The 27,888-nt window shown below is 46.4% G+C and overlaps 1 protein-coding gene across 3 annotated transcripts; it reads left to right on the forward strand.

Moving 5' to 3' along the window:
* CDK12 (cyclin dependent kinase 12) lies at nucleotides 1-27,264 on the forward strand. Of its 3 annotated transcripts, none has more exons than XM_075722715.1 (14): nucleotides 1-1,087; nucleotides 7,311-8,195; nucleotides 12,186-12,362; nucleotides 13,923-14,062; nucleotides 14,729-14,899; nucleotides 15,767-15,956; nucleotides 16,864-16,920; nucleotides 17,474-17,575; nucleotides 19,356-19,433; nucleotides 19,925-20,041; nucleotides 20,651-20,782; nucleotides 21,581-21,795; nucleotides 23,531-23,977; nucleotides 26,573-27,264. In XM_075722715.1, the coding sequence occupies exons 1-14, from the start codon at nucleotides 36-38 to the stop codon at nucleotides 27,262-27,264; spliced, it is 4,455 nt and encodes a 1,484-aa protein (XP_075578830.1). In that variant the 5' UTR covers nucleotides 1-35. The 3 variants fall into 3 exon arrangements, with proteins under 3 accessions (XP_075578830.1, XP_075578831.1, XP_009478842.2); XM_075722716.1 differs by having other exon boundaries at nucleotides 26,600-27,264; XM_009480567.2 differs by lacking the exon at nucleotides 26,573-27,264 and adding an exon at nucleotides 24,874-25,299.
* Nucleotides 27,265-27,888: the final 624 nt, after the last annotated feature.

Below are 27,888 nucleotides of genomic sequence, written 5' to 3' on the forward strand. Positions count from 1 at the left end.
CCCCCCTCCCCTCTCTGGAGCACAGTGGAGGAGGAATGCCAAATCCGGAGAGACATGGGGGCAAGAAGGATGGGGGCGGCGGGGGGTCCTCGCAGCACACGCCTGGCAGCGGGAGTTCGAACAGCAAGGAGAGGCACCGGCTGGCCTCCAGGCACAAGAGGCATAAGTCCAGGCACTCCAAGGAGTCACCGCTGGCAGCCCAGGAGACAGCGGCACCCTTGGGCGCGATGATCAAGCCGCTGGTGGAGTATGATGACATCAGTTCGGATTCGGATACCTTCTCGGATGATGTGGCCCTCAAGCTGGACAGGAGGGAGAACGAGGAAAGGAAAGCGGACAGGAGCGAGAGGATACAGAAGCACCGGCACCACCAGCACAAGCGCATTCGTGAGCTGATGAAGAGCAAACAGGCGGAAAAAGAGAGGAAGTTAGAAAAGAGCCTGGAGGCATCCAGCAGGTCCGGGTCCACCAAGGAGAGAATATCGGGCTCCTCCAAGAGACTCCTTGAAAGCGAGGAGCATCCGAAGTCACTGTCCTCAAAGAGTAGCAACAAGGAGTCTCGGTCAGCCAAAGCGCACAAGGAGAAATCCAGGAAGGATCGGGAGCTCAAGTCCAGCCACAAAGAGCGTAGTAAAAGCCATCGGAAAAGGGATGCTCCAAAAAGTTACAAAACAATTGACAGTCCGAAGCGGAAATCCCGAAGTCCTCACAGAAAATGGTCTGACAGCCCTAAATTGGACGACAGCCCCTCAGGAGCCTCCTACATCCAGGAGTACGATCTCAGCCCTCCCCGCTCTCACACATCCAGTAACTATGATCCCTACAGGAAGAGCCCCGGCGGCTCCTCGCGCCGGCAGTCCATCAGCCCGCCCTACAAGGAGCCCGTGGCTTACCAGTCGAACACTCGCTCTCCCAGCCCTTACAGCCGGCGGCAGAGGTCCATAAGCCCCTACAACAGGAGACGCTCCTCGAGCTACGAGAGAGGCAGCGGGTCGTACAGCGGGAGGTCACCCAGCCCTTACAGCCGACGGCGCTCGAGCAGCCCTTTCGCCGCGAAGCGGTCTGTGAGCCGAAGCCCCATCGCCAGGTGCGTGCTCTCTGCGTTGGCTTCCATGCCCTGGGGAATGGGGAAGTGGCTGGGGGTGGTCGGGGTGGCTCTGGGGACGGGAGGGGTTAACTCCCTTCCTCATCTCGGTGGGGTCTGGGTCACTGCCTGCCTAATTTGGCTGTGGAGTGGTCTGTGTGGAATTGCTTTGGTCGGGTTGGTGGCAATTCCCTTTAAAATGGTGTTCACACTTTGGAAAACACCTTCCTGACTGGCGGCAGGCAGCGTCCATGTTGGCTCTCAGCAGAGAGGCCCAGGGCTGAATGAGCTCCTGGGGTTAAATTACACCCACCTCTGGAGGTGGCCCCCGCAGAAGGGCCCAGGCTCGAGCTCTGCGGGGAGACGGAGCCATTCAGCTCCTGATGTGGGATCTAACGCGCTTCCCTGGCGAGAAGTTCGGCCACGGAGAATGTTTTCACCTATTTCTGGAAGCCTTTAGCTGTTTACTATGTGTGGAAACTTGATCACGCTTTTCAGGAGGGTGGCTTGTTTTGAGTGTATTTTGCTGTTTATGAGCTGACTTGTCTTCTCCCTCGAATTGAGATGACCACGTGTAAGCTCCATCTTTCTAGCCTGAACTTTCTTTTCTCCGTGCTAGAGTTTCTTGTTTCCGTTCTGAAATTGGGGCATTCTGGAAGGGCAAGTAGGAACCAGCTGTATTTTGGCTTAACTATAATTTTCTCTTTTTTTTTTTTTCTTTAGTCAGTAACCTTGCTACAGAAGGAAACTATTATTTGAAGGTAGTTCTGTGTGTTTTATTTCAGATGTTTGTTAATCATCCTGTTACTTGCACGAATACATAGTCTAATGTTGACTCTTTTTTTTTTTTTTTTTTTTTTTTTTTTTTTTTCCCCCTAGCTTCAGCTTATGTTAAGTGAGTTTCCAGTTGTCACCATGGGTGCTGTGAAGCTTTGGTTGTAGCTCCATGGCAATTAAGATGTGACCTGGAATGTAATCGCTATAGAAATGCTCTGCGCTATGTTAGCTGTACTGCATCCTCTGGTCCAAACAGGAGCTGCGAGCGAAGAGGCTGCCTCCAGAGCGCGTTTATGTGATCAGCAGTTCCCAAAGAACTCGGGGCTTTTGGAATTCGGCCTTTGTTACTAGAGCTCTTCTCTTACCTTCAGGAATACTGTCTTCCATAGTGGGCTTGAAATAGTGCCTTTGTCCTTGTTGTGAGAGAGGTGTATTGGTTTTAGCACCCTGGAAGCTGTTACATAAAATCTACTTACTCTGCTGTGATTTTATATAGTGAAAATTTCCTTCAGGCTGTTTCTCCTCTGCCCTGTTTTCTCTGTGTGCACCTGAGAGGTTCTGAGGGATAGTCCTCCATGTCTGTCTTCTCCCTCCCCTCAATCCTTTTTGCCCTGGTGGCACTGCTCTTGCGCGTTATTTGCTAATACTTTTGGAAGAGTAAGAATACAGTAGTAGAAAACATACATATAGTTCATGATATAATTGTGTATTATGGCGCCTGTTAAATGTCCATGTTCAGCCCTAACCAGGGAGAAGCCATGTGGGAACTGGACTGGTATACGAAGAGGCGTTTTTCCCCCCCAGGTTACTCCACTTCCCAGGCAAACCTGAAGCTTACTCTTTCTGTAAATGGCAAGTTGCTTCTGACTTGAGAAATCAAGCAATTATCTTTTCCTGCTCTTAATTATGGGAGCAACTTTGAAGCACTTTGTGCTTCTTCCCTGCACTTACATACCTGCATAAATAAGAAACTTTTTAAGGGCATCTTTGACTCGCTAACAAAATGCTAGACCCCAAACCAAAATAGATTCCAAAGGTTACTTACTGTTTACGCTCAGCTGGTACTGAGTTCTTTGAATCTCTGACTTCAATTGATAACCTACTACTCTTCTTTCTTTTCTGGGCAGGTAACTTACTGACTGTGTGATATATTCTTTTTAAAGCAGAACAAAAAATATGGATTACTCCTTCGGAAAACATCCACCTTGAAGCGATTCTAGTAAAGGGACAGAGGGAATTTAATGTGTTTTCCATACGTTAGGCAAATTGTAAGTTGTAATTCATTGTTGGTTTTGCTTCACTGAGCTCGCAGCCTGTACGGTGAGGTGGTTGGTGTAAGTTTATGGTCACATTGGGCTCTTCAGGAGCCAAAGGTGGGGCTGCCCCTCTGCTGATGGCTGTTCATGAGCCTGTTCAGGAGCTCACCTGAAGGAGTGGATGGGCCGAGCCTTCCTTGCCAGCTTCACTGAAGCCAGCTTCGGTTGATCTGCTGCAGATGAGTGTGTAAATGGAGGCAGCTGACCTTGCACCAGAGTAGCTGGGGAGTGACTGCGTGATCTCTTCTGTTGGCTCCTGCAGAGGGGCAGGAACAGTTTGGGAAAGAAAACGTCTTTAATTGGCACACTCACTTAGGCCGTGAACATCTGACTATGGCTTAAATTCTTCAGAGGAGGTAACGCAGGCTTTTCTGGGACACTGAATTATTTCCACTGACTGACAACATGGGGTTTTTTTTAGTGCATTCCGTGTTTTCTTTAATCTCCACGTCGAAAATACAGTGTTAGGAAACTGAATCAATGTGCTGTGCTGATCGGAGAAAATACAGAATGTTTGCATTTCAAATGGCTGTGCAAAACAACTTGCTTTCAGTTTAGGAGGAAATGAGGATGATTTGGTCAGTAGGGAAAATAACAGATGTGGCTTGCCATTCCTTGTAGCAACTGTTGTCATTGCAGCTAAAACTAGAAGAAGAAATTCCAGAGTCCTTCAGCTTGCTGAAGGTGGGTTGTGCTCTGGACTAAGTATAGCAGCAAAGTGTGAGCGTGTGCACGTGCTGCAGTAGTGGCCACCGTCATGCAGATCCTTGCCACGGCACAAGGGCATCGCACATTCATAAATAAGAAACGTTAAGCTTCTGTTTGAGCTTGTTTCCTGAGCCATTAGAGCACGGGGCATGCGGTCAGGCTTCCCAGATACTAGTTTGCACTTTAGTCTTCTGTTGTGGCTTGGAGCAGGTAAAATATTTTAATGTCTGTAGATGTTCCTAGGAGTTTGTATAGTGGATAACATGGAAGTATGTAGATGTGGGCCTTTGTTGCTCTGCCAACTGATTCGGGGTCCCCTCTGCTAATGGCTATTAGCCGTGGTTGTTTTCAGCATGAGGAAGTCTGGAGGGTTCTAGCATTCCCTCCTCCAAAGACCATTCCAATCTTCTGATTGTATCAGTTAAGTTAATCTAATAATGTTTTTTTAATTTGGATTTTTAGATGAGCCATCATCTCTGACTTCTTTATGCTAATTCACAGTCACCACGGTTAGTATCTTGTTTTTCTAGTTTCCAGTGCTAGAGAGACAACAAGGTGGTTTTTAACCCCAGAGCATTTTTATCCAGAAAAAGAACTTTGTGTGAGACTGAATTGCCCCCCGCCCATCTCTGATAATCTTAGCAAAGCAAGCGTTGCTTTAACACTTGTTAGGGGTGAAAGGGGTAAAAGCGCTAACTGGCTGCAGGTAAAGCCATGAAAAGATCATTCCAGAAGATGGGAAGAGTGTCTTTAAAAAGCAAAATCCACCTGTGCGTCTTCTGCCTTATTGCATCTTTTTTGAGATATCCAGCAGTGATAAAAGCAAGTGTTGCTGTGGAAGACCGCCCCTCAGCAAGCGCTGATATGAGCATTAATGATATGAGGTAAGATTTGTTGTAGAGTGGCCTATTACTGGTTGCGTTGATGGAGCTGGGAAAGCAGACAAGCTTCTGGATGCGGTGCCTTTTTCAGATCTAACAAAGAAGCCGTAAACATCAAGCTGGAAAATAGGCTTAGAGACAACAGCTCTTTGTATAATAACTATAGGTAATTATCATTAGACAACCGAAGAGGAAAAGCATGAGTGGTGCCTGAGGAGCGGAGAAGACTACTGGAAGGGAATAAGTGGATTTAGTCCTGGTGGAAGAGGGGAGCGTGTGGATTTGCTGCTGGAAGGTCAGGGAGTCATCGCCAGCCCTTGTCAGGTTGGAAGGGCTGGTTCTGCGGTGCAGCTCCTTCCGCAGCAGCCCTTGCGTAAGAGGGTCCTACCCCGAGCCGCATGCTCCGTCTGCAAGCCCCACCGCTTCCCCCGGCGTTACCTTTCCCTTGCTTGTGTCCGTGCAGGTGTCTTCGGTGGCTGCTTTTCTAATGTAGCACTTAAAAACAAGGTAAAACTGCGCTTTCGGAGAAGCTTACGTCAGATCTGCTGAGGGATCTGGTTGAGAATGTTGCTCTGTAACCAGCTGAATTGGAATAACTGTTGGGGGGTAACCATGGGGAAGGATGGGAGACGGGGAGCAGGAGGCTGATACTGCAGCGTCTTAAACAATCTATCCTGAAAGAACCGTCACAGGGAATGCTAACCCCAAAACTGTTTGTGGTTGCAGTAAACGACATCCTACAGGATTCATTAAGAATGTTTTCCCTAGCCTGCGAATGTCTTTGAGCATAGTGAAAATGTAACGGCCTTTTCAGCTCCTGGCAGCTTTGCACTGGGATGCGTCAGGTGAACTGCTATCCAAACCGTAAACTGCGTCTGAGACCGTTAATTCGTTAAGCAGAAACCTTGGAAAAGGAGGCGATCCCGAGGCAGCATTCCCATTACAGAACAGTGTGTTGAAGAGGAAAATAGTTGAGTGACTTCAGGTGACACTTTTTTTTTTTTTTTTTTGCCCCCTCCTTCTGGTTATATATTTATTTTGTAAGTCTAAAGGTAAGGACTACCTACAGTCGTCGTGTTCTTTGACCACTGTTAGCACGAGGTTTGGGGTTGTACTCACTAGTGAGAGGGCAGAACGCTCGTGCTTGGAGAAGCAAGGGACGAGGGTTCTGTTAAACTCCACGCCACCGTGCGAGACCCTTCCCCTCCTGCGCAATCACAACTGTGCCCATCCTTGAAGGTGCTGGTGGTGTCTAGTGAGGAACTTTGCATGAGTCTGTCTCATTTCTCCAGTTTGTTTTCCAAATGTTTGTTGTCTCAGGATAATACTGTGTAGCACTGTAAACAGTTCAGATCTTGTTGTTAATTACGTTCCCAGTATGGTTACAAGCAAGCCAGCATCTACTGTGTTTAAACCTGCTTGCTATTAGGTGTTTTTTGTAACTCCTGTGGAACTATATTTTGAGAGAATTCCGTATTTTCAAAACTAGATATGTTCTGTAATAAATCACGGAATAAAAATAAACTTTGAGCGTAGTTTCTGCTATAGTATTCATAGGGTCTGATCTCAAAACTTCTCATTTTCCTGTTGGCTCACACAGCTTCTAAACCCATCAGAGCCTACTGTGTGTACAGTTAAAGTATGCTGTCTCATCACCTGCAAAATCCTAGTTCCTCCTGAAGTGGAGGAAACAGTTCTGTCTTGTCAGTAATTTTGACATGGACGCTGGAAGTACCAGTTCCATTTTATTTTTTATCTTGTTTCCACATCAGTCTCCGGTGAGCTTGTGGTTACTGACGTCTTCTGACTAGGTTCACCCCGTGCTCATGGTGCGTACCCCGATGGTGTGAGGCGTTTCCTGCCTTGGCTGTTGCTTGTATCACAACACAGACTTTCAGTGCGTGGGTTTTTTTTTTATTTCTGCATATATTTTGAGCCCATTTATTGTAGAGGAAGACTGAGACCCTCTGGACATACCTTAAACAGAATTAAAATCCCTGGGTTGTGGGGTTTTTTTTTCCCTTCTCCTGAATCACAATATGCAAATTTGAGTTCTGATGATAGTAGAAGAACCAGGGGGAAAAATTAGCTTGAAGTGAGATGTTTCCTGAGGCGGCATTCCCGTGAGGGCAGTCATATTTTATCTGTTGTTTCCTTTAAAGTTGTACATAATTACTGTGAAAGATTCGTAAACTGCCAGCTCATCCTCTCGACTGAAGTCTTCTGTTTAGTGCGTGCATCTGTGATCTCGTCTTTACCTCGAGGCTTGTCCAATCTTGATCCTTCGTTTCTGTCTTGACAGTGTGATTGCGAGGCTAGTCCTGACATTGGAAGACTGGATGATGACCTGAAACTTGTACTGCTTTAGTCGATAAGCTCGTTTCGGTAGCTTTAGCCTCTCCTGACAGGTGTTACGGACTGTCTGAATTTAGTTGACAAATAATGGATTCAGATTGTTCTCAAAGAGAGCTGTTGATGTCGGTGAGTAGCTCGGAGGTTGGGAGATGCTTCGTTTCATTTATCTTCTCCCTGCTCTCTCCACAGGAAGTCTGTGAAGTCCCGAAGCCGAAGTCCTGGGTACTCAAGACACTCATCATCTCACAGTAAAAAGCAGAGGTCTGGGTCACGCAGTCGCCATTCCAGTATATCACCGACAAGGCTACCGCTGAACTCCAGCCTGGGCGCAGAACTCAGCAGGAAGAAAAAGGAGCGAGCGGCAGCGGCAGCAGCTGCAGCCAAGGTGGATGGGAAGGAGGCAAAGGGCTCTCCTGTTTTCCTGTCTAGGAAGGAGAACAGCTTAGCTGAACTTAAGGAGGCTGGAACAGAATCTAAAAAAGTCATCAAAACTGTTAAATCTGAAAAATCATCTTCAGATACAGAATTAGTTAATTTACTCTATACAAATGCTGAGACTAAAGCCCCTGCAGAGACAACAAAAATCAAGGCAGAGGAGAACTCTGAGAGGAAACATCCTGTTCCGGTTAGAGATTCAAAACAGACGGGAACAAAAGACTTGAAGCCTGTAGCAGTGGTAGAGGACCTCCTATCTCCAAAAGAGACAGACGCAGCAGAGAAGGAGATTCCACCCCCACTACCCTCACTAAAATCACCTCCTCCGCCCCTGCCGACAACCACACCACCACCTCCAACTCCGCCGTTGCCGCCTTTGCCTCCATCACCTGCTGTTCCACCTTTGCCACCATCCCAACTGACTCCCGTTCAGGTCCCTACTTCAGCCCCAACGTCTTTGCCATCTTCTTCCCACCCAAGGACGTCTACTTTATCCTCTCAGGTGAACTCTCAGTCCTCTGTCCAAGTCGCTACAAAAACACAAGTGTCTGTGACGGCTGCTATCCCACACCTGAAAACGTCAACGTTGCCTCCGCTTCCGCTCCCCCCTATTTTAGTTGGGGAAGATGACTTGGATAGGTAAGGTCACACAAGAGCATCCTGTTTGCGTTTAAAAGCGAAACCTTGAAATAAACAGATTATTTCGGTTAGTTTGACAGCTGCTAGCTTATCCTGCAGAGTACACTGAGGACTGTGCCGCTGGTGTAAATGCGTTATTGCACGGCCATTCCTGGCTTTGGCCTTGTCAGGTTTATGTGGAGAGTTTTATGGTCCTGTGCAGGTAGTTATGTCTTATCTCGGTGAGGAAGAGAGGTTTGGCTGCTGTTTTAATGCCGGCTAGTAAAGGTTTCACATCGCTCTTTGTTTATGTTTATTACAGTAATGAAACATGGATCGTGGAATACATGGAATTATGCACCCCTTTGTGTTGCAGCCATTTGCATAGGCTTGTTTTGAAATTGCTTTTGTGTTTAAGTCCTCCAAAACCTGGACTTAAGTAAGAGGAAGGAGCTTAACAATTCCAAAACAAGAACACAAACCAGAGCTATTTCTGTTCCAAATTCATCAAACATGCAGGCCATGCCCGCGTGCAAAAAAATGGCATTGGTTTAACTTAAGTATTGTCTTAATTATTGAGTAATTAATACAGTCCTTATTGCTTAAGAAGTAGGTGTTGTTTGATTGAAAAAGAGTTTAAAAATAAGAGAGTGAAACTGCACCTACTTCAACTTTCCGTTTCCTCTGATTTCTAATCAAAACATGCAGACTTAATTCTGTCCTGTAATTGTAGCTCTCGCTGCTCTGGGTCTTGGCATATTAGAATATGAACTTGTCTGAAAAACCTTACTGTGGGGGTTTTCTTTTGGTGGGGGGAAGAGTGGAAAGGAACAGAATATCCAGAATGCAGATGGAGAAGAAGAAAAACAAATCTTTTTCTTTTCCTTTTGTAGCTGTTAGTATGTTACAGTGCTGTTAACATAAGGTCATCACTGATACTTTTTTTTTTCTACTTGATCTGCTTAGCCTGTAGTTCCCTAAGAACTTCTGTATCTTTCCAACCATCGCTAGAGATGTACTAGGTATCTCATTGGTTAGTAAAGCATGCTTTTTAATGAAGAGCGTGTTACACAATAGTTATGACTTGCTAAAATTACCCTGTGGTTGAAGTGAACGCAGTATGTTACGTATTCTGATTAATTTAATTGATTTTCATGGTTTGTCCTGGTATTGACATAAGTTAGGGTAATGTCACTGCGATCAACGTAAAAGTTAGGCTTGTGCATGTTTATGTTGCCCTTCGTAAGCTGTATAATTTTGTTCAACAAATATCTATTTAGTTTAAATGTATCTGTGATGAGCAGTAGCTTTTAACAGATTGCAGATTTTTCCCAACTCAAATGCCAGTCTAAGCAAGATTCCGCTGCTGTGTTCCCGTATTTCCAAACACAGAAGTTGTCCTGCAAATACTGTATTTTATTTTTTTTAGCCACTTACACCTAGAGCTCTTTTTTTTTTTTTTTTTTTTTACCACCCAGGTGTGGCTTAGTTTTGTAAAAGTGCGTTTTATCTCTGCCAACACTATGAACTTAGGAGTGTGGGTGATAATACAGCTGGTTGCTAAGCTTAGTAAATGGATTTACAGTGACTTTTTGCCAATAAAAGGACAGGAAATCCCACTTCATTTTGCTGAGTCTGGTGGCAGTTGCATATGGCACTGACTGTGTGCAGCTCACTCTTAATCAACTGCTTTCGTATTTATGAACAAAACTTTCCTTAGATCGGCTTTTGTTTTCATGTGCTGAGACTGGGAGAACGCTCCAGCTCGGAGACCGGGGTAAGCATAGGATTTGGAAATGTGCTTTGAAGTGTCCAAGTACAAAGCACACCTCATTCAATTAGAGACTCTTTAACCTTTCTTGATGCTTGCTGAGCTCTCGAGACTTAGCATCTATCTGTAACGCTTCTGGACTTCACAGCAGTCAAGGTGCACCGTGGGTCGCTTCACCTAGCAGGAGGTGTAGCAGGAGGGGAAAAGCTGTTTGGAAGCGAGGGGTACAAACTTTGTAGGTGTTTGATGTTGCGCTCAGAAACTGCGTGGCTTGCGCAGGTTCCTGGAAACATCCGTTTGAGCGTTCACAGCACTACCATAGTTAAAAATGCAGACCTGGCTGATGGCATTCGTGCTATTTCAGGGGAGGGGAGGAAGGGGAGGCAACTTCTAGGAGTCTTTGTTAGGCAGCTGGCGTTCGCACTTTGTTATTTTTCTGCTTGGGCAGCTCTGAAGGGTCTGTTTAGCTTTCTCACTTAGAAAGAAATTCCTGGTGAAATATCCAAATATTCTGGGGGTAATTAAAGTTACAGTAACCATCTAGCAGCACTGGTGCTGATATGCAAATAGATTAACTAAGCACAGATAACAGTGTGTCAGCAAGAAAATGGTAACTATTTGGTAAGAGGGCGAGAAAGGACCTCCTGGAAGGCTGGGCACCTGCAGGTTAAACCTGCAAACACACCTTCGCCCTTCCCAAGAAGTCTTGCAAAGAAGTTGGCTTTTGATGTGTCTGGAAAAAGGCTGAATCTTTTTGACAGGGTCAGAGGGCCTAAGCTTAGCATATACTATTAGATGTTTAAATACTGTCGGGAGCAAATGAATTGCCCATGAGAAGTGGGTTAAACACAAAGTCAAATAAACAAGTGCTTTTTTTGTTCAATCTGTAAGAACTGGACATTAGATCAGTGCTTCAAATACGCGTCTGAAAGCCGTACAGAAAGCAAAACGTAGTTGATCTGCTCTGTTGGAACAAAGTCTCTTGCCTCCTACACGTGGTTGTAGGTCCTGGCTGCGTAGATCCTGCTTTGAAGAACGTCTTCTGAGGCGTAATGTGGATTCTGCCCTGGTGAAGTGACCCGGCTGGGTATCATTCTGCACGTTGAGAATTCGCAGTTAATGGGGGGTGAGCTTCAGCCCGTGCAGCTCTCCCGCTTCTGGTTATTTCTAGGCTGTGTACCGCTGGTAATGGTGCCCGGCAGTCAGTGCTTTCCTCCAGAGGTCTAGGCTGGTGGGACGTGCAATTAGTTCTGCAGCTGCGTGGTGACTTCTTGCTCCCCCGTCTTTACAGAAGATGTCAGAGCTCAGTGCCAGAATCATATCCGTCTTCATCTTGCTTGTTTCTTAACTATATTTCACAAGAGATTTTCGTACAGATTAGGCAGCGGCTAATAAAAAAAATTGGGAGAATGACCTACTTCCATCAGTTCATTTATGCGGAGTTCTCTGCGTTGAAGCGTTAGACCTGGCGATGCTGACAAACAGCAAACCTCCTGCTGGCTGCCCTAAAAATGAACCTTGGAAGGTTGTTCCTATCTCTTAATCTTTTTCTTTTCCTGGTGAAGTGGAGATTTGTGTGGAGAAGAATTCCTGACTTGACTATTTTGACCTAGGAATTCTCCCGGCTGTATACGTGAGAGAGAAATTAGGTTCTGCTTATGAGGCGCTTGCCAGTCTAAACCAAGCTTCTGATGCCATTAGTAATTTGATTTTTTTTTTTTTTTTTAAAAAAAGTCAACTTTTGGTTTCTCAGCAGTATTGACAAGTTAGAGCTGCGTTTCAGTCCTTGCTAAGAAGCTAAAATTTACTTACGCAGAGAGATTGAATTCTGGGTTCGTATTTATAGTGGTCCTTAACAAGTCATGCATTTAATTTCATTATGATAAATGGACTAAATAGAGGAAGTAAGGGTCGGAAAGTGGGTGCTGGCTGATAACCTTTACAGGGAACTCAGAATAACTACTTTTTTGTGCAAATTGAGTGAGATCTAGTTGCAGAGAGCTGTGTGTTTATTTGAAGACGATGCGTTCAAACCTAATACTTTTCTCTCCTGATGTATTATCGTTGTAAAATTTAAGGCTGTTTTGTTTTATACTTGGCGATGTTAATTTTGGCACTTAAACTTGGGCCCTAACTTTACATTCTCAAATAGAGAGCTGTTTTTCCTAGAGTAGGCTTTTTTGTCTGTTAATTGGCTGTTAAGTCTGACTTCTGTATTGTATTAACTTTTCGGAGTTTAGTCCAAAAGAGATTCTTCCTCCAAAACCTGTGAAGAAAGATAGAGAGCAGAGACCACGACACTTACTCACGGACCTCCCGCTCCCTCCAGAGCTCCCTGGAGGGGATCCATCTCCTCCTGACTCCCCGGAACCAAAGGCAGCCACACCACCTCAGCAACCGTTCAAAAAGAGACCAAAGTAAGGCTGGCTTTCTTTTTTTTTTTTTTTTTTCTTCAGCTTTTTTGAGTTGTTAGGTTTTCTGTTTCTTCACACAGATGTCAGTCGAAGTTTCCAAACCTTTGAGTTTCGGTGTATACAGCAGCACTCCTAGAAGAGCTGACTGCGTGCCCTATGCTCTGTGTGGAGACAGCGCTGCTGAAAGTGCAGCCATTTCTTAAATTGAATCCGGCAGCTGCTTTGCCAGCTCTCGGCAGCCTCCCCGCCATTTAGTTGATAGGGAGAACAATTAACGTGTGCTCACTTATAAATTTTTAGCCAGATTTAGTTCAGTTTTATAAATTCTTTTGTGCCCAGAGTCGTTTGAGTGCTGTCTTTGAGGGAAGTGAACTATGGAGAAAACAAGTTTGTATTCCTGTTTTTTCTTATGGTATATTAATTTTCCTGTGGGTTGTTTCGTATTTGGACCACTCACAGTTGAAGGCCACTTGCCCCATCTATTTGAGAATTTAACAGTATAGCAGTTTGGGAAGAAGAGGTGGTGTAAATTGTGCACCAAATGGAGACTATGGTTTAGGCGTTATACCGAAGCTGTGACAGATTCTGTTGTCTTCCCCTTTGACCCTTTCAGTGGTAGAAGTCGCTGGAGTGTGTCGTATTCGATCTCCAGCCACATCTACCCTGAAAGCTGTCTCATCTTTTGATTTAGCCTATAGCCTGCAGGCCAAAAAACCCTCCTGATGAGTATCCCTATATAAAGTTTGTGGTGCTTCTAGGAATTGGTTATTCCAAACAGGAGACAGACACCTTTTCTTCATGCACGATTGAAGTATTAGTCATGTTGCACGGTATATACAACTTTCCCGATAACAAAATTTATGCAATTGTCAAGGAAGCAAGCTCCCTTGGCGTTTTGTACGCAGAGTGCTAGCTGCACTTTGTTTTAAATAAAAATCAAATGTCTGTTGTTTCTGCAAAAGATTCCAAACACTGGTCTTTGTCCTGCTGTAGCATAGTTCTTTGGTATTTTTTTAGATAAAGATACTGGTTTGGTTCCCCTTCAAGCTACTCTCAGTTAAAAGCATATAATGAGATCTTTGTAGAAATCTGTGTAGCTAACTGCGTGCCCCAGGTAGGCTATAGCAAAATGGTTCTGCTACCTCGAAGTCTGTTGAATTGAAGTGGCATAATATCCATTTTGCTTCTTCCACACTCTGCACTCCCTATTTCTCCAGGAGGAACAGTGTATTGCTCGTTAGCTGTATGCAGCTGATAAATACGTAACTGAAGTGAAAAGATCTGATAGCGAAAGTGTTCTGGCTGGCGCACTTTAGTATCTGAATGAAATAGAAGGATAATATTCCTGCACAGCAGCGCCTGTATCTGGAGTAGTTGAGATTATATAGCATAATTCGTTAAAATCTACTGAACGCTCAGTTGCCAGGAGTGTAAAGCCAGGGTGCCTGACCTTTGCTTTTTGTTCTTAGGGTACAGCTCAAAACAGTCAAATGGGCATTTGTTGGTGGGATGGCGGGTGAGGCGGAGCGCTCGGGTGCCTAACAGTCCTCTTCCCTCTTTCAGAATCTGTTGTCCTCGGTATGGGGAAAGGAGACAGACAGAAAGCGACTGGGGGAAGCGTTGTGTGGACAAGTTTGATATCATTGGGATTATCGGAGAAGGGACGTATGGGCAGGTGTACAAAGCCAAGGACAAGGACACAGGTAAGGATGCCAAGTGGCTTCAGATTGACTCCACTTCTTCAAGGCCTTGTTACTGTGGCTGGGCTTAAATCCCATTCCAGTGTTAGCGGTGTTGCCAGTTAATGACAAATACCTGTAGAACTAGAAATGGCTCCAGCCCCAGAATAAGCATTTACATCAGATATTTTCAAAAGGGGCAAAAGAACAGAAGCTCTGAAGTCTTGGTAACTGTGAGTTAAGTGCCCAGCTGCCCTCTCTGCTTGTGAAATCGTGTGCCCTGTGTGTACGATTTGACACGTGGTCAGATGGTCGCGGTAGGTATACCTATGGCAGCCGTAGGTGCCACGTGAAGCCCTGCTTTTTAAACGTGCCTTTGTCAGACTCTATTGTAGCAGAGCTTGTGAAAAGGACTGGAGTGGTTTCCGGGGTAAATTTAAGTCCACCTCTGTGACTTTCCTCTGAAGCAGATTAGGAGGAGCACTGGTGTCGTCTGTCTTGAGTCATTGGTGTGATAACTTCTGACAGAGCAATGTAACAAAAATTAGTTGGGTGGTAACTAAAGCTGGCTTTGCTGTTTCTTGGTGGATGTTGACTGTGCTCATAGCTGCTTTCCACTTCCCCCTGGAAACCCACGGAGTTGTTAGCGCTGATGTGTGCAGAGGCTTTGACACTGGCTTGTGCTGGCAGGTGAATTGGTGGCTCTCAAGAAGGTGCGGCTGGACAATGAAAAGGAAGGCTTCCCCATCACGGCCATCCGTGAGATCAAAATCCTTCGGCAGCTGATCCACCGCAGTGTTGTTAACATGAAGGAAATTGTTACGGACAAACAAGATGCACTGGATTTCAAGAAGGACAAAGGTAGTATTTGCTGCAGGGTGTGGTTTTGATTAGCCAAAGAGGTGATGCAACTCCATTTGTTTATTCTTAGTGTAACACTAATAGTCTGAACTCTGGTGTAGATCTTTTTTTTTTTTTTTTTTTTTTTTTGCATTCCTCCTTGATATGTAGTTCCAGCAGGTTTGGCATCTGGATTTGGCCTTACATCAAAGCATAGATTCCAGTTAAAATGAGTTGTCGCACTGCAGAGCAGAGGTAGACACGGGCTTAAAAGGATGCGTTGCGTTTCTGTAGAGTCACAAAAGAGCAGTCTTTAAAAATTTAAAAAAAAAAAAAGAAAAACAAAAAACCCACAACCAAAAAGAAGCCTTCACAGGGTCACTTTTAACGCTGATTAGTGGCAACAAACTTAGTGGTAGTGTGAAAAGTTGTGTGTCCTCTGTCACTGTGGAAGAAGGGTGTTCTAGCATCCCACTAGCTTTTGTTTGGGGCCTTCTCTTCCGTGACACAAACATCAGCTCAAGCCATGCATAGCAGTAGTCTCTTCAGCAAACTAGCTTGAAAGAAAAAACAAAACAGATAGATAAACGTGACCAGGATTTCAAAGGAATTTATTTTGGGGGCATATTTTGATTTCAGATGTCAGCTTGATGTGTTAGAGGGGGCTACTTAGCTGTTTTGGTTTTTTTCTTGCCTTGAGGAAAAAGTCTCTTCTAGGATGCCCAGTAAGCCCTAAATATCACAAGACTGTGCTAAAGAAAATGCCAACAGAACACATTCAACAGTGCCCCAAAAAAGAATATTTCAACAACTGAATCTGCCTTCATTCCTCCTTTTTCTTTGTCTCTCCTCTCTTGTCTTAAATCATTTCTCTCTTCATTATACCAGGTGCCTTTTACCTTGTGTTTGAGTACATGGACCATGACCTAATGGGGCTGCTAGAATCTGGCTTGGTACATTTCTCAGAGGACCATATCAAGTCTTTCATGAAACAGTTAATGGAGGGTCTGGACTATTGTCACAAAAAGAATTTCCTTCATCGAGATATTAAGTGCTCCAACATCTTATTGAACAACAGGTAACCTGGGAGTAGATGCAGTTCTGTCCGAGCTCTTCCCTGTGCTCTCCCTGGGTTCAGCTGAGAGCCCGCAGTTGTCTTCACCTTGAGTATGCTTAGGGACAGGAGGTGTTGGTCCACTGGAGGAATACAACCCTGCATGTTTCCACCAGCAGTGTGACGGGTGGTTGTAATTAAGCAGTGGCTTTCCTGGGTGCTGTTCAGGGTGTTCAGTTCCTGCTGCCAGGGTGAACAACCCTAACAACCTTCTACTTAACTTGTTGTTAGTAGCAGTCTCTCCACGTGAGGCCCTCTGCTCACCGTTTTGCAGCTCCTTCCAGTTAACTTTCTTTCCTGTTGACTTGAAGTAAATGGGTCTCTGTGTACACTTGGTCTCCATGGTATTTTGGCAAAAATAGTGTTTATTGCAAGTGCTTGTATGCAGAGAAACCACTGAGGGTTAAGGTCGGAAGTAGCACTTTTCCAGGAATGGAAATGGAATGGATTTCTCTTCTCTAGATAGCAGTGTTTGGCAATAACGTAGTTCATCACAGAATACATAACAATTACTCATTTGCTGTTAATTCTCAAGTCTTTATCTGGATACCCATAAGAAGGCTTCGAGCCTGTGAGAATAATACTGCGCATAATTGCATCCACATGTCTGGATATCCATCTGAAAAGTTCCTCTGGGACATTGGTCTGTTGGGAAGGGTTTGTGATAGAGATGAGACTGAATTACTGCTTTTTTTTGTTTGTTTCTTTGAAGCATTAAATAGGGTTTGAAAAATTAAGACTGGCATATCCAAAATGCAGACTGCTTTGTTAGGCCTTTCTACTACACGGGGGGATTTCCTTACCTTTTACTGCTTGCAGCACGTGAGCCCAGCTGTGATTCAAACCAGCGACTTGTTTTTTTGTCTTTCAGTGGGCAAATCAAACTTGCAGATTTTGGACTCGCCCGACTCTACAGCTCAGAGGAGAGGTGAGGCATAGCAGCGTGGAGGAATGGGGAAATGGTTTACATAGGTGGATTGGGCTTCTTTCTTCTTAATGTCCACATAGTCCCTTCACTTGGAAGTCCTCGTATTGCCTGGGAAATGATTTCCAGTATGGCTTAAGTGGTATAACACAGCTCCCGCTGTCAGAAAAAATATACTCCTGGCTGGTGTTAATAGCCTGTCATTAGACAAACCAGCCGATAAGGAACCAAAACATCTTCTCTGCTTGCCATGGACCTGCCATGGACCACGTTTTGCTCTGAGATCAGTCACTGTTCAGTCACGGCAGCCTGCTGCTGCCTGTTGCAGGTCAGGATTTTTCAGACTTGGGTATCTACAACTTACTGTCTTGTGCACACAGGCAGAGCTATAAAATCTGTGATATTAGCTTTATTTAACTCGTGCTATGGAAGTCTAGACACTTGAAAGCCCACTGCTTCTACTTACATGCCTAACTGCGGTTTGGAAGTAATAATTACAGTTTGCAAGGGTTTTGTGGTTCTTGTCATCAGTTTATATTTGTACCTTGCATTCCAGCCGTCCATACACAAATAAAGTCATTACGTTATGGTATCGACCTCCAGAATTGCTGCTAGGTGAGGAGCGTTACACACCAGCCATAGATGTGTGGAGCTGTGGGTAAGTGCCTGGTTTGTATCTTTTGTCCTGTTTGGGCTGTAAACGTCAGCACATGAATAGAATAGTTTTAATAGAAGGTAGTCTTTGATTTGTGCTAATTTCTGAAACTGTATCTGCTCCAGCTAGGCAAAGTGTGTTGTGATAGTGTAGGAATACTTCCAAAATTCTGTGCTCTGAGGAAATAGGTGTGTGTCACCTGGCTAAAGCTATACCATTTAGTAAAACCTCCTAGAATTAGACTTTTGTTGGTACTGACATGCGAGACCATAAAAGGTCTCACTATTTAAAAAACAAAGCAACCAACCTTTGATAATGATGTACCACTAAGATCAGAAGGGGTGACAAACCTGCTCTGTGCTGGTCATAGGTTTGAATGACCTAATAGAGAGGTTTTTTGTAACCTCTTCAAATTGGTCTGTTTGTCACCTAATTTTTTCAGCTAAATCTAGAAAACATTTTAGAGATTTCAGGTTTCTAGTAGTATAGGGAGCCTCATGAACAGGAGGAGTCTGGGCAGTTCAGCCACAAAGATGGAACATTTTCCAAGGGATTCAGAACCAGAGACTCAGATTCAGCATTCCGAAGTGGTGCTGGATTTCCCAAAGTGCATACTTCCCACTGTGATATTCACAGGTAAACTTTCAGCAGAGCTTAGTACACAAACAACAAAGGTTTGTAAAAGTCAGGCTCTGATAATTGCTTCTGGAAACTCCGGCCATGAGGTCCAGTTGCTGTTCAGTGTCCTGTGCCAAATGAGTGGGGTTAGCCCGGACAGGTGCCTGTATCGGACCGCAGCTATATTTGGCACTGATTGCCGTTCCTGTCAGAAGGCTTAAGGGTAGATGTTAAGGACTGAACAAGTCAGAGTTGTCCCCTCCCTCCTTCTCTTCTTTTCCTTCCAGCTGTACAAATGTGTGCACGTACGAACATTGTGTGTACAAGGCACTATCCCGCGCTTAGTAATCATAGAATCATCGAATCGTTTAGGTTGGAAAAGACCTTTAAGATCATCCAGTCCAGCCATTAACCTACACTACCACGTCCACACTAAACCATTCAAGGGTAGACTAGACTAAACCATGCCCCAAAGTGCCACGTCTGCCCGTTTTCTGATCGCTTCCAGGGATGGGGACTCCACCGCCTCTCTGGGCAGCCTGTTCCAATGCTTGACTACCATTTCCGTGAAGAAATTTTTCCTAATATCCAGTCTAAACCTCCCCTGGCGCAGCTTGAGCCCATTTCCTCTCGTCCTATTGCTAACTACTTGGGAGAAGAGCCCAACACCCACCTCACTACAACCTCCTTTCAGGCAGTTGTAGAGAGCGATAAGGTCTCCCCTCAGCCTCCTCTTCTCCAGACTAAACAACCCCAGCTCCCTCAGCTGCTCCTCATAAAGCCTGTGCTCAATGACAAGCAATACACTGCTGACAGCTGAGGATAATTTGGGCCAGCAGATATCCCCCAAATTGTGGCAGTAAAATTAAAAAGATAAATGGGCTGAATCTGTCTTTCTTGTCATGCTACTGACACATCCTCCTTTCCCTGCAAAGAGTTAAATCGTGAAGCCCGTGACATGTTAACCAGCCTACTAGTGAATGCTATTTCCCAGCTGCGTAGAATTGGTGACTGTACACATAGGTTAGTTTGTCAGTTCTCAACTACAAGCCCTGATGCAAATAACTCTCCTCAGGCAAACCTGCTTCTGAACAGAAATGCTGCAGTGTTCAAACGATCATCCCAAGGGTTTGCTGTCATGACCTCTTGCTTTTCCTCTTTCCAGCTGTATCCTCGGGGAACTGTTTACAAAGAAGCCTATTTTTCAAGCCAATCTGGAACTGGCTCAGCTTGAATTAATCAGGTAAAGCATTGCACATGCATGCCTATGAGAAGAGGTACTGCAGAAACTGCTCATGCACACAGTCTCTGTGTTATAAGAGCCCTTTTTCTGTAACCTGCCTGCAAAATAGGACCAGCAAATGACTGTAACTGCAAATGTGAATAGTTAGGCATTTAGGTGTCCATGCCTACCATCAAGTGTGTGGCTGCTAATGTATGCACGCTCCGTAAACTTGGCTGTCGTTAGTTGAGTGCAAAAATCATGAACCTAAATTACATCTCGCACTGAAAATTCATTGTGTTGGATGGTTTATAAACTCAAGGTGAGCTTTTGTCCTCTTCCTGATACCTCCTTTTTAACCTGAGGGTTATCTAATCTTTGTTGAAGTGTGCCCAAACCTAGCTTATTGGTACAGTAAGTTGCTTAGAAAGGAAACGTTTTCACTCAGGTTGGTGACTCTTCTCCTAGCTGCGTTCCACCTGCTGATCGTACTCTGCTTTTCTGGTTCTCAGCCGGCTCTGTGGGAGCCCCTGTCCAGCGGTGTGGCCAGATGTCATCAAGTTGCCCTACTTCAACACTATGAAACCGAAGAAGCAATACCGAAGGCGCCTGCGTGAGGAGTTCTCCTTGTGAGTTTTGTTAGAAGAGAGGATAAGTGGCTGCGTGAGGATTATGGCCTTCTGTTACGTTGTGCGACTCATCTGCTAGCCTTTGGCTCTAGGCTACCTGGCAGGATAAAGCAGCGCTTCCCCTTCTTGCCTTCTACCCTCGGGCAGCCCTCTCCAGGAGGGCTTCTCCCATCTGGGGAAGGCTGGAATGGGGTCACTGTCCCCTTTCTAAATATCTGATTTGCCACAGGTGCCTGCCAGAGGGGTTCCCTGCCTCTGCACGCTTGTGAAGCTTCTAGCTAGGGTCTGCGCTGGAAAGCACGCTTGACAGCATGGCATTCTCACAGTGCTGAGGCTATCTGACTTCGGAGACATGCTCTTTGGGGGGGAGAGTATAGTTGTGTGATAATCTTGTGGGATTTGCAGCAGAATTGCTCTTCATAAATGGCAAAAATTAGACTGAAAATACTGCATACCTGATGCCTGTTCTGTTGATGTCTTTGAGCTGTTGCGTCACGTAGTAATAAATTTTGACTGCGTGGATTTCTCTTAGGCCTGAGGTGTCTCTCTGAAAGTGGGCTTGTTCAGAACAACCCCTTAACTCAGCCATATTTCCAACTCTCTGCGCAGCATTCCTTCGTCTGCTCTCGACCTGCTGGACCACATGCTGACGCTAGACCCTGGCAAGCGCTGCACAGCAGAACAGGCCCTGCAGAGTGACTTCCTTAAGGATGTTGACCTCAGCAAAATGGCACCTCCAGAGTAAGTTCCAGCTGGCATCCTCCACTGCAGTGGGCTCTCTGCTAATGAGCTTTGGGAAGGAGCCACTGGCTTGGCCTTGGGTTTTTTTAGTCAGAATTAAGTTAACGATTTTTGTGTTCTTTTCTCAACTCTGCCCTTGTGTTTTGTCATATGGCTGAGTAAATAGCTTTTCCTCTGCTGTTGGTTTTCTGCCTGGTAACAGGCTGGTTTTATTTTAAAGCTCAGTTTAATGCTTGTAAGGTGCTCTAAAACTCTGTTGGAAGATATGTAAGAGTAGCATATCCCTGTCCTCTGTGCCATGGAGGACTGGCCAGGCCTTGTTTATGCTGCTTGTTCATCGAAGAGTGAACACTCATAGAAGAGTGGCTGTTGAGCAGTGTCACACTGCAGCTCCCTTCTCCCACTCCAATCAAGCAGATTATAAAACTCTGCTCTAGCTGCTTTGTGTGCAAGTACGGCAGTAGCTTTTGAGATTCCTGTTTCCTTCAGAGTTACTAAAGGCAGCTGCTTCCTTAAAGCCACCAGACTCTCAAAGCTTGGCAGACTTGCACTCACTGGGGCTTGCGTGCATTGTAGCTAGCCCAGTCCATTCAGGAGTGAGATCCCGGTGCAAATTAAATGATTCACATGCAATTATGCTGCTTTTCTAGAACTTGCCCCTTCTTGGTTTAATAGTATGGTTGCAGTCAGAGGAACATCTGTGCTTCTCTTACGGCGCTAATAATTTTCTGTGGTATTTGAGGATTAAATGGGTTTTCTTGCTATGCTTCTTAACTGGGAAGTGTTGTTCTCTTCCAGCCTTCCCCACTGGCAGGATTGCCACGAGCTGTGGAGCAAGAAACGCCGACGGCAGCGGCAAAGTGGGATTGCAGTGGAGGAGCCACCATTATCAAAAGTTTCTCGGAAAGAAACTACCTCTGTTACAAGCACAGACACTGTCAAAAACAACAGCAGTCCTGTGCACCCACAGCCTGCCCAGCTCAAAACAGAGTCTGGTGCTGGAGATGCAGTAGGTCAGTGCCCAGTTTGGTCTGTAAAAGGCTCCTCCTGATGTTACCTCTCTGGTCTGGGTGCGGGAAGCTTATATCTGTTAAGCCAGTCTGGTTCTTTCACCTCTATTTCTACAGAAAGGGCATTCCAGAATCTTCCTATCCTGATTTCCCCCCCCGCCCCCTTTCCTCTGCTGTGAAAACTATTGACTGCAGAGCATTCTGGCTGGTCTTCAGAAGTCACTCACTGATGAGCTGACTGAATTTGTTCTATGAGTTATATTATTGGTTCCGAAGTATGCTTTCACAGAGAATAATGGAAGGAGTCACTGAGTCACTTAAGCCAGCGAAGTAACAGATAATAGGCTGGAAGGTGCAGCCATGTAAAGGGTGGTGCAAATGAGCTTAGGCATGGGATGTAACAGACTGGTGGCTGGTGGGCAAAAGTGTGCATTATTGCACTCTGCTTGTTGCAGAAAAGATCACTTGGTCATAAAGACTTGCAGGACCAGGACTTGTGCAGTGTTTCCAAAACTGTGACCAGCCTGCCTGTTTCTAGAAAATAGTTGGAGGGGAGGTATTTTGATTCCTGGGAATGTAAAGAGATACAAAGCTGCCCAGACCATGCTGATTGTTCTGTAGAAGCCTTATAAAAACGCAGATTTGGGCTAAAGCTTCCTTTGTGTCAAATGTTGTCCTGACAAGTAACAGGGAAGACAGCTCTTGCTCCGGGGAATGCGCAATCCATGTGTTCAATGAAACATGGCAGATGGACCAAAGGTGATGGTTGGATTAACAAACAGCTGAGAAAAGTGAGTGTCATGTTCTTAGTTGCCTACCAGCAAGAAGAGCTTAATTTTAAGCTTCTAAACCCAAACCTTTGCACCCTTCTTCCCAAAAAGTTTGCCTTACAAAGTCAGCGTGAAGGGACACCCTTGTCACTTGTCACTCAGGAGGCTCTGCTCCAGCGTGGTGCAAAGGGAGGTGATGCCGCTCAAGGGTTGTATTTTAGACTAACCTGGATACTTGCAGGTCAGGACAGAGTCCTCTGTGATCCCAGGCCAGCTTTCAGCAAGGAATTGCCTTTTGCTTGACCTAATTTCTTTCGCTGCATCAGTGGAACACACCCTTCCTCTGTCCCAAACAGCAGCTTAGCTCCATCCCAGGAAACCTGCTTTCCAGTGCAGGAGGGAGTGCTTTTGATCCGCAGAGTGCTGTAGAGACCTTGGGAGGGGCTGGGCTGCTGTCAGACTTGCTGCTCTGATTACTGCTGAAGCGGGCTATGGGTTTTCAGTCTCCATCACACATCCTCGGGCTCGCTGCCATCACGGGTGGTGTAGTTGCTCAGCGGTCTGGTCCTTGGGATGCCCTCGGCTAGCTAACTGAGGAATGGGGAGGTTTGGCTCAACTGAGCTGATTTTAACAAGCGGTTAAGTTGGTAATTTGAGGGGGCAGTGAAGAAGCTTCCTTCTGCGGCTAACAGTACCCAGCTGTAGCCTTGGGTGAGTGCAGTGTGTGCGCGGTACCACGGGGTGCTGCTGCAGTGCTGTTCAGAGCTGATCGCAGTCTGGAGGGGGCAAGCTGATGGTGGAAATCTGAGCAAACTATCCTGGAATCCTCCTCCTGGAGCCTCCGTGCCTTCCCCCGGCCCGGGGACAAGGAGGAGAGGTGTTCATTGGTACGTGCAGCGTCACGATTACAAACCAACGCCATGTAGCTTCGCCTAACCTTCCTGTGATGCTTCTTGTGTTTCCTGCAGGCCTTGGAGAGATCACCCAGCAGCTGAATCAGAGCGAACTAGCTGTGTTACTGAACTTGCTGCAGAGCCAGACTGATCTGAGTGTCCCACAGATGGCCCAGCTGTTGAATGTACACTCTAACCCAGAGATGCAGCAGCAGCTGGAGGCTCTCAACCAGTCCATCAACGCTCTGACAGAAGCCACAACTCAGCAGCAGGAGTCTCAGGCAGCAGCAGCAGAGGAAGCCATAGAAGAGCCACCTGCGGAGACCCAGCTACCAGAGGAGCAGGCGACTCCAGAAGCAGCCAGCGCTCAGGGAGATATGCAGAACGTGCTGGCCGTTCTGCTGAGTCAGCTGATGAAGAGCCAGGAGCCTGTTATAACCCTGGAGGAGAGCAACGGGGAGAAGAGCAGTGAGCAACGGGGGCCAAGGAAAACCCCTACAATGCATCCGGAGGAAAGTACAGGTAAATAATCATGACCCTTGCTTGTGCATCTCGGATGCCATGCACTTATTTGGACAATTAAAGTATTCCATGTGAGTGCCTCTAGTCCAGGAGGAACCGAGACGTTTGAGTGTTGTGACAGAGGGCGGCAGGGGGTGTGGGTGGGAGGAGGAGAGGCGCTGGGTGCTAGAATGTGGTCAAGCCTCAGATTTCAGGACTGAGACGGACGCTGACCCACTCCCTGCGCTAAGTGCTGGACTGCTCAGGAGGTTTTAACAACTGCAAAAAGCCAGAACACAAAAATACTACTCTGCTTCACATCTCCAAAGCATATAAAATCCATTAGTGCTCCACTGTGAATGGGTCAGTGAAGATTAAAGGGTTTGGGTTTTGCCCAAAAATGAAAGGGAAACTTGGAGGGTCAGTTCTTCCTCTAATACCCTTAGTAGTCAGTTTACACATTCAGGTAGATTTTTTTGTGCAGGGATCTCTGCAGATTTTCCAATGTTATTGTTTCTCCCAACTCTCTTTTTCACCATTCCCTTCCATCCCTCTCAAAAAATTTTAAAAAAAAAAAAAGAAAAAAGAGAGAGGGAAAAATGTGCAGAGGTGATTTTAAAGAACATGAGAAGTCAAATACTTACTGGAGAGTGCTGGAAGGGAGGGATCGTGGCAGTTGTGTACATAAGAAACTTGTGCAGCCAGCTTCGGTGTGCCTGGTTATACGTAGAGTTGACTTTCACGAGTCCTGAAATTCAGTGACTGCTGAAGTTGAGCCAAACGGCTGGTTCTTGTAGAGCAAGTAAGAGGCATGTTTAAAAGACCTGATTGTATCAGTGAACTCTTGGATTTCCTTTTCAAAGGTGAGTGTAAATGTCTCCATGTCTTTTGTTTCTGTTGATCTTTTGAATTATTAGCAACATCCTGTGACGACCTCACCAAATTCTAGAAGCGCCTCCTGAGTATGTCTCAGACTCTCCAGGGAGCCTCTTTTGGCCCGATACACAACTCCTCTGCAATGTAGCTGAACGTGCTGTGTTCTCGTGCCTTCAACACACCCGCCCACCACAAGCCAGTTGTGATCGTGCTTTTTTTTTTCTTTTTTTTTTTTTTTCTTTTTTGCCCTAGTACTGGAAGATAACTAGGTTATTGTAGAGCAGATTCAATCAAATAACATTGTTCTCTGTTTATAATTATTTTAAATGATATGCTGTCCCCAAATCAGCTTGGCTTTAAAATTTCCTGAAGATTGTTTTCTGGATTTAAATACAATCTAGTTTTAAAGTGGACTGACTGATACGGGTGGAGGGGTGGTCCTGGAAGACTACTGGTTTTCACAATAAAGTTTGACCTTTTTAATAACCAGTTTTGCAAATGATTTGAGGATCTGATTCAAACAAGGCGTTCGTGGCCTCTTACGTCATCGCCAGTAATAACCTTAATCACCGTGTAGCCGATCCTTTTGTCGATGAACGAGACCGAGTCAGTTCAGCTGGGTTGCTCTGCAGGAGTCAGGACTGGTTTTGTGAGCGCAGTCGGCACGCGAGGCACCGGGAGCAGATCGTGTCTTTCGGGAAGCTGCGTCCTCCCTTCTGCAGCGTCACTTCTAGCCGCGGCTCTGCCTTAGCAGGGGGAGGGCCAGAGCTCCGCTCTTGCCTTTCCCACTGCCTAACCAGGCTGCTTTGTTCTTCCTACTGCCTCAAAAGCAGTAATACAAAGTAGTACGAGCGAGCGTGGTGACGGTGGGGGTGCGTGGAGGGTGCTTTTGTTCTTGCTGCTAGGAGGGGTCCCTTTGAAACAGAAATCCTTGTGACTTTAGGTCTGATTTGGGGGGGGCTGGGGGAGAAGGGATGGAGCTGGGGCGGGGGGGGGGGGGGGGGGGGGAAATTATTCCCTCATGCTCCAGGAGAGTCCGTATGTTGCATGCACATATTTGTGGGTTGAGATTGTTTTGGACTGTATGCTGGAAATGTAAAAAACAAAAAAAAAAAAAGGTCACAAACCAGGTGAAGCAGGGCTGGCTCTGGTAAGAAGCACAGAGGGGACACGAGAGGGTGTACCCACTCCCTTCCGCCTGTTGTGGGTGCAGTCAGGGTCTGGTACGTCTGGGTTTGGGGTTGGGTTTTGGTTTTGCGGGCTTGTTTTTTTTTTTTCTAAACCAATACATCAGGGCCACGCTCCGTCGGTACACAGCCGCCCGGCTGCCGGCGAGCCGGGCACCGGCACAGTAAGGCACGGCGTCCCTCCGCAGCGGGAGACCCCGCTTTCGGGGAGCACGTGCCGTCATGTGGCTCCACATCTGTCTCCCGCTCGGCGTTAGCCTTTGATCCAAGAGCAGGAATTCCCTCCACGGGTGCCCATGTGTTAGGACAGCTGTTGCCGACTAGTTGGGAGCGTGGGGGACGGGGCGAGTGCGGGGGAAACGTTAATGAACATCTGCATTGATCTTGCAACGAATGCCAGCTTTTAAAACTCTCCGCCTCTTTGCCAGTGCATCCTAGAGAGCGGACTGTCCCGGTAGGCTGGTTGGGTTTCTTTTTTTTTTTTCATATATGTATTTATATCTGTTTGCGTGATGTTTTAAGACGGTGTTTAAAAGAAGTAACCCTTCCACAGCATGTCCTCCTCGCATTCTCCCACCAGAGAAGAGACCCCCCGAGCCCCCCGGACCACCACCGCCGCCGCCGCCTCTCTCCGAAGGCGATCTCTCCAGCGCAGCCCAAGAGTTGAACCCGGCCGTCACGGCTGCGCTGCTGCAGCTCTTTTCCCAGCAAGAAGCGGAGTCGCTCGGCCACGCGACACACGAACACCAAGCCTCGAGAGCCGCGGACTACGGCAGGTCCCACTCCTCCAGGACTTACAGCGCTGAGGGCTCAGAGGGGGGATTTGGTGCCGAGGAGCTGAATTCGGGCCAGACGCTACTAGAACCCTCTGCCCAGCCTCTGGGGAAAAGCAGGACCTTCTTGGGCTCCGTGAGCCACCTCGGGGAGACGAGCAATTACCAGGGCACAGGATCTGTCCAGTTTCCAGGGGACCAGGACCTCCGCTTCGCCAGAGTCCCCGTCGCCATACACTCGGTTGGGCAATCTTTTACAAAAGCCGAGGGGAGCAACAACACGCTGGTACATCCAGAGGCCAAAATACAAAACTACGGCGAGCTGGGACCGGGGAGCGCCGGTTCCAGTGGGGCAGGAACAGGTCACAGCTGGGGTGCCCCAACCCAGGCGACTTCTTCTTACGGGAAGACGTACCGTGGGCCTGGCAGAGTGCCTCCGCGGGGCGGACGGGGCAGAGGGGTTCCTTACTGAGAGATGCGCCTTTCGTGCCGGTCCTCCCCTCCCTCGTCTCTCCACCTTTAGCGACATGACTTCTTTTTTTTTTTTTTTTTTTTTTTTTTCCGCCAGAGCAAGGTCTTGTCTGCATTTCAGCTGCTGCAAAGCTCCCTGTTGTATTCCTTGCTAAGGCTGCCGGCGGGCGCCCCGTGACTTACTGTAGGGTCCCCACTTGGGTGTCTCGCTGGCCAAAACCTCTTGCGCTTGGTTAGTGACAAAAAAAAAAAAAAAAAAAAAAAAAAAACAACAAAAAAAAAAACCAACCCCACAGCAAACGGCGGTGAGCTTTCTGCCCTGAGCCAGCAGACTGGGGGGGGAATTGTTTAAAAATAGGAGGAATGAAACAAACCCAACCATGTGGGAAGAAGGAAATAAAAATAAAATATGTTTCACAAGCTGGGCACCGGTGCTTCTCAGTGGGGGAAGCACCGGGAAGTGTTCAGGTAGGGCTGGGGGAGAGTCTGGTTCCCAAAGCAATTTCTTTGGGTTTTTTTCTGCCCCCCCCCCCCAATCCCCTTTGAAAAATAAAAATTAAAAAAAGGAGAAAGAAAGAAATGGGGAATATATTGATGCAGAGGCACCTGAATCAGTTTTCCTGGC

The sequence above is a fragment of the Pelecanus crispus genome, chromosome 18, assembly GCF_030463565.1.
Source record: "Pelecanus crispus isolate bPelCri1 chromosome 18, bPelCri1.pri, whole genome shotgun sequence".
In the NCBI taxonomy this organism is placed as follows: domain Eukaryota; kingdom Metazoa; phylum Chordata; class Aves; order Pelecaniformes; family Pelecanidae; genus Pelecanus; species Pelecanus crispus.